At 41.9% G+C, this 6,844-nt stretch overlaps 1 protein-coding gene across 1 annotated transcript in view; it reads left to right on the top strand.

Annotated features, from left to right (window-relative positions):
• The first annotated feature begins 5,917 nt into the window (after positions 1 to 5,917).
• si:ch211-158d24.2 (multiple epidermal growth factor-like domains protein 9) overlaps positions 5,918 to 6,844 on the top strand; it is a 57,092-nt gene continuing 56,165 nt past the window's right edge. The window contains exon 1 of the mRNA XM_051669984.1: positions 5,918 to 6,518. Coding sequence (XP_051525944.1) covers positions 6,071 to 6,518 — 448 coding nt within the window. The 5' untranslated portion in view covers positions 5,918 to 6,070. The remainder of the gene's footprint in view (positions 6,519 to 6,844) is intronic.

The raw sequence follows: 6,844 nt of genomic DNA, 5'->3' as shown, positions 1-6,844 counted from the left end.
TGCACACGTGTCCTTCCACTGAATTACAAGTATATTCCCCTCAATCCTACACCACGTCATATCCTCACGAGCTGTCTTGCGTTCCCATCTTTTGATGTCTTTAAATTCTGCAGGAAACAGTTTACAGTTCACCCTGCATTAGTTCCCATTTCTAACAACTTAATCATAAGAGCTGGGGACGTGTAAAAGTTGTCAAACCAAACATTGTGGCCCTGGTCTTTGAATGGCTGCGGTAAAGATTCAACTACTTTGGTGGCCAAGTCAGTGACATGCCCATCAAAACTACCTGTGTAAACATTAAAGTCGAGAGTATACCTGAGTCTGATGTTGCAATTACCCATAATTTAAAACCCCACCGAGTAGGCTTGCCCTTCGTGTATTGTTTAAATCTTGACCGAGCTTTAGACTTGACCATACGTTCATCTATTGCAAGATTTTAGTTAGGCTGAAAGAGCTGCTGGCATTTTGGTTTGAGGTGGTCCATAAGATAACGCAACTTCCTAAGGCGTTCCTGATTATCCTCTGTGGTAGGGCTGCTAAAAGAGCCTTGTAGCGGTCACGTGACATAAATCCCCTCGCCCATGAGCCCTGAAGTGACTTGTTCCCCAATGACGATGGGAATCAGGGAGAACTGAAAACCCCATGTAAATAAACAACCCAAGAAATTTGTAAAATTCATCAGGGGTCACCTCCATCCAAGCTCCTTGCTTCGTAACTAAAATGTTTTGACTTTCAATAGACAATGTTGACAACACATGTTAAATAACTTGTCTTACCTCGAAAGATCGCCTCAGTTTTCAATTTGAAGCAGTAACCAACACTAGAGGTAATCTCCCGGGATATTCTCTCTGGCTCCACTCAGGCAAATGGAGGATGACGCGGATGACGGTACATTTATTATTCACGCCCAGGAACCCCTTAACCAATCATATGTGCTTTTACCTTATATTGTCAAGAGTATCTGGCAGTTTTCAGAAATAAAATCGGTGATATGATGGTGAAGATACTGAGACAGGAACCATGGGAATAATTGTTCCCAAATTTGAACGCTTCGGCTGGTAAGGATTAAAGAACAGTTGTATCAAGTGGACACTCAAACCAAAGAGAATACAACTCAGCTATTGGTACCAAAGAGCTGTCAGGAAACACTCTTCCAGGTGGCTCACTAAAACCCAATGGCTGGTCACTTAGGTCACGAAAAGACTTAGAACCATATAATCGCCCGTTTCCTTTGGCAGAGCATTCTCGGCGATGTGTACATATGGTGTGTGGCGTGCCGTGAACATCAGTTGGTTAATCCACCGGCCACCCCAAAAGAGCCATTGTGCCCTCTACTGTTGATCGAGGTTCCCTTTGAGAGAATTGGCATGGACCTCATCGGGCCATTAGAGTGGACTGCATGTGGGCATCGCATTGTATTAACTTTTGTAGACTATGCAAATGATATCCGGAAGCAGTGCCTCTAAACAACATCTCAGCACATACTGTTGCAGAAGCACTCTTCAAAATTATCTCCCGAGTGGGGATTCCAAAGGAAATCCTCACTGATCAAGGTACAACATTCATGTCATGTACATTATGCGAACTGTATGAATTATTAGGCAATAAATCGATTCGCACCAGCATTTATCACCTGCAAACCGATGGGTTAGTTGAACAATTTAATAAGACCTTCAAAAACATGATTCGTAAGTTTGTACATGAAGATGCTAAAAATTGGGATAAGTGGCTCGAACCCCTGCTGTCTGCAGTACGAGAGGTCTCGCACGCCTCCACATGGTTTTCCCCATTTGAGCTACTGTATGGGCGTCGGCCGCACGGCGTGCTTGACGTCATATGGGAAGCTTGGGAGGAAGGACCTTCGAATAGCAAAAAACAAATTCAATACTTTCTTGACCTTGGAACAAAACTCCACACTTTGGGGCAGGTAACACAGGAGAATTTGCTCCAAGCACAAGAACGTCAATGCCGACTATACGACAGGGGCACTCGACTACGCGAATTCACACAGGGAGATAAAGTGCTTGTATTGCTGCCCACTTTGAGCTCCAAATTACTCGCCAAGTGGCAAGGATCCTTTGAGGTCACACGACGAGTTGGAGATCTCGATTATGAGGTTAGGCGAAAGGATAGGGGAGGGGCACGTCAAATCTACCACCTCAACCTCCTCAAACCATGGAGGGAGGCGATGCCTGTAGCCTTGGCGATGGTAGTGACTCCCAAACCAAATTCATTCACCTCGGTCCCTTGTGGAGACCACCTCTCACTGTCGCAGCTTACAGACATTGCCTGGTTGCAATCGGAATTTGCGGACGTGTTTTCACCCCTTCCTGGTCGCACGAACCTTATAGAGCACCATATTGAGACCACCCCGGGGATGGTGGTTCGTAGCACCCCTGTCGTCTTCCTGAACACAAGAAAAAGATAGTTCAGGAAGAATTAGAGGCAATGCTTGAAATGGGCGTAATACAGGAGTCGCACAGCGATTGGGCCAGCACGGTAGTTCTGGTACCGAAGAGTGACTGCTAGGTCTGATTCTGTGTTGACTACTGGAAAGTGAACACGGTGTCCAAATTTGACGCTTATCCATTGTCGCAAATTGACGAGTTACTCGATCGGTTGGGCGCGGTTCAATTTTACTCAGCACTGGACTTAACAAAGGGTTATTGGCAGATCCCTTTAATTCCAATATCCAGAGTAAAAACAGCTTTTTCCACACAGTTCGGATTACACCAATTCGTGACGCTTCTGTTCGGTTTATTCGGCCCCAGCCACGTTTCAGCGCCTCATGGACAAGATCTTCAGACCGCACACGGCATATGCCGCCGCATATCTAGATGATATTATCATTTATAATAATGACTGGCAGCGGCATATACAACATCTGAGGGCTGTCCTGAGAGTGCTGGGACAGGCGGGACCCACGGCCAACCCAAAGAACTGTGCAATTGGGTGGGTGGAAGTTAGGTATCTGGGGTTCCACTTGGGTCCACAGGTTAACAAAACTGCAATGTTCACAGCCTGCCCTATGCCCAAGACCAAAAAGGAGGTAAGGCAGTTTCTGAGCTTGGCTGGCTACTACCAGAGATATGTGCCTAGTTATTCTGATGTCACGGTCCAGTCACCTTGTCAGGTTGAGTTTTTTGTCTGACAGGACCATGACATCATCGCCACATATTCTGTCTTGTGTTTCGTGTCCTGTCTTTGTGTGAGCGAACGTGTCCAGTTGTTAGTGACCGCCGTGCACAAGTTACTGCCGTGTGCTCTTCGGTGATGTCACAGTCCTGTCACCTTGTCAGGTTGGGTTTTTGTCTGACGAGGACCGTGGCATCATCATTCCCTGTCTGCCTTGTGTTTCATGTATGTTCTTTGTGTGAGCGCACAGGTCCAGTTGTGAGTTACTGCTCTGCGCAAGTTACTGCCATGCGCTCTCCGGTGGTGTCACGGTTCTGTCACCTTGTCAGATTGGCAAAAACAAGAGTGCAGAAGGCCCAGACTTCAGCCAGGGAGGAAACTAAAGCATGCATGGGAGGGCAAAAATGAAAACTAAAATACAAACAGATTAACTTACAAGTAAATTGAGAAACCAAACTGACCAGGGAAAAACAGGAGGAAGAATCCAGAACAGGCCATAGCACACAAGGGGAATATAAAGAGGCAGAAATCAAGTGGACAAACAAGGAGGGCAGGTGGAGCAAATTATCAGATGATCAGGGAAACGAGGAGGGTGGGACCATGGAACAAGACATGAGAACAGAAATGGGCAGGGCCTTAGAAACAACATAAAATAACTAGTGTCAGGATCCTGCCACAAAAGTGAAAAACAAGACTAGATAGATGACAGGATCTTGGCAGAATTAGGATGACTGAATAATATTATTTATGTAGAATGCATATGAATATATATAAATATATACAAAAAAGAATTTTGTTTCTGTGACAGCTGAAGGGTGTGCAACAACGAACAAGGAGGAAACATTTTGATTTTGAATTCTCTAATGTTTGATTTTGATTGTGTTTACAAAAAAAAGTTCCTTCAATCTAAATAGAATTGTATGATTTAACATATCCTAGGATGTGTTCTGTAAAAAAAAAAAAAGAATAAATAAATAAAAATAATAAAAATCTTTAAATTAAAAAATAGCTATATAGGGTTTAATCACTGAACTGAACAGGGGTGTCTGCTCATCTTTATGTATCCACCTGTGCACTGACAGAAGCCCAGGTGTTCACACATCCCTGAGAAGATTTCCACATGAATGTTGGCCTTCGCCTTGACGAGGTCTCAAAACAGCAGTATGCGAGTGAAGCAAAAAGAATTCCCTGAATCTTTAATACATTATAGTACAAAATACAGGTATTCCTTTATCAAAGATGTTTTACAGGGATATGGTGTGTATTTTGCAGTTTAGAAGGTGTCAGGTGTATATACACACCACCATATTTTTTGTAAGTTTTAGATACTGCATCTAGCAGATGTACGCAAAACAATAATTTGATAGTCCTTAATATAAACAGCAACACCTTGTAGAACAACAAGCTATTTAACTAAGCACACATTTCTGCTATCTATGGACAAGAAGCCACTGTAATAAAAGCTATTTTACAGTTCAACACAAAAACCTGACCATATTGGCTAGCATGGCAGCCTAAGGATATACTGAATTTTTTATTTATTTATTTATTTATTTATTTTACCTAATAGGCTTTGTGTAGTAATATCTATAGTAAAACAAATATTATTTAATATCACTGAATCAATATGAATACTTTAGTTTACACCAACAAAACAAATGTTAAAGGTTAGAACACGTAGAAATAGCTATCTAAGGGGACAGCTGTATGTTATCACTTTTTACAGTGTACTGTATACAGTGATTTTTTTTTTAAACTGCATATTAACATACATAACATCAAGAGAAAGTTCCACACAATCAACATTACATGACTTCCATCTCAGGTACAAAGGATTCAGTTATTCAAATAATAAGATATAGGAAAAAAAAAAAAAGGATACAGTGCCATTTATCTATCAATTTTGCATTTTCAGTCAATATTACAAGCCCTGGAAGCTTTTTTACTTTTACACTTATACAAGTGTAGGCTATACAACGATAAGACCACACCTGCAGAGTTGTGCCGCATTCTTTTGCACAGCCAGAAGATGGCGCTTACTCACAGTGCTCAGTATGTGACGCTGCAGAAATTCATTCCAGAATACCATCTATAATACAATACAATACAGTTCATAAAAATAAATGAACAAATTAATAGAAATAATAATAATAATAATAATAATACCTCAGAAGAAGAAGAAAAAGATAAAATAATATGAATTTCATAGAATATAAAACAGAATACATTTATATTTATGCATTTGGCAAACGCTTTTATCCAAAGCGACTTACAGTGCATTCAAGGTATAGATTTGAGCTGTTTGACTAGTGTGAATAATGTTTGACTGTTAAAATAGCGTGGTTCATTTACACATAGCAATTCCTTTAGTTATACAATAGTAATACATAAATAATTATTAATGAGGACAGAATGAAATAGCATGAGTAGCCTATATGTTCTACAAATAATCTTTGCTATTATTTTTTTGAAGCCCTTAAAGCATTTTCTTTATTTCTTTACACTGCTGACTAACAATAGGCTATAAAACGACCAGTGGAAATATTTTTATGATCGTCTGACAGCATGAACCAGCCAGCTACTCACAACGAGGTTTCGACGCACCTGATTTTAACCAATCAGAATGGTCACCGTCTCTTAAGCGGAGAGAAAGAACACACATCTGAATTCAGCGGTTTAGTCTCCCTGCGTTCTGATTGGTCAGCAAGTGTGTCACTCTAATGCGCTGCGTTACTACTACAGGTCGGTGCGGATCAAGCACCTTGCAGTCGATTCATAGCCATTAAGAAAAGAGGGTCTCAATCGGACATGGTTGAGTAGGCAACATCGGTGCGGCTTGGAAACCACCTGGTCTGGAATAACCTGATGGAAATTGGAGGACGGAGGCCTTGCGAAGTCCGTTTCGAGGAGGTTTTCATGGAGCGTTGAGATTATTATGATGTGGTGGCTTGCCTTAATGATGTTTACACCTCCGGCTTTCCCATTCATCGTGTTCGTGTGCATGGGTTTATCCGAGGCGCTTCATTCCTACGATGCGCTGCCTTTAATAAGGAAATCTCGTGAAATCGCCGAAGAGCATCTAAATAAGAGCGCCAACGGGTTTCCAGTGTACCTGCTCAGTACTGTCGCATTAACACCCGCGCCCACGATCGCTTCCACCAGAAAACCGATAAATGTCGCCGCACCAGCAGCCACCACCATTGAACCACCAACAACAGACCCCACCACCCCATCGCTGTCTAATCCCAGCTATGTGGGCGCATTTGATCGGAGAAAGCCCAGTTTTCCTGAAACGCGGATGAAAACGTCGCAGATATTTGATAATAAAGCCGAGAGATCAGGCGCCGTGCCCTATCTCAGGACAACATCTGACAATTCTCAAGGTGAGTTAAAATAAATAAACAACGAGTGTCATTTAAATGGCCATTTTGATAATCCTTTAAAAGGGATTATCAAGCCTTTCCTGCATTATGCTTTATGATCTGACATTTGAATCCTTTTCTGTTCTAAACCATAATTCCTGCACGCTTTCAGCTGCAGTCTGCCGTCTGTCTCTGAAATCACTTCATTAGCAGTCATAGCCATGCAACATGATATACTGATGAGGTATAGATTCGTCAGCACACTTTCTATCTATCTATCTATCTATCTATCTATCTATCTATCTATCTGTCTGTCAGTTATTTTCTTCATTTTTTCCATCCATCCA

The sequence above is a fragment of the Myxocyprinus asiaticus genome, chromosome 33 (assembly GCF_019703515.2).
Source record: "Myxocyprinus asiaticus isolate MX2 ecotype Aquarium Trade chromosome 33, UBuf_Myxa_2, whole genome shotgun sequence".
NCBI classification, from domain to species: Eukaryota; Metazoa; Chordata; class Actinopteri; order Cypriniformes; family Catostomidae; genus Myxocyprinus; species Myxocyprinus asiaticus.
Note: the sequence above shows the minus strand (reverse complement) of the source record. Positions and strands in the feature narration are given on the sequence as shown.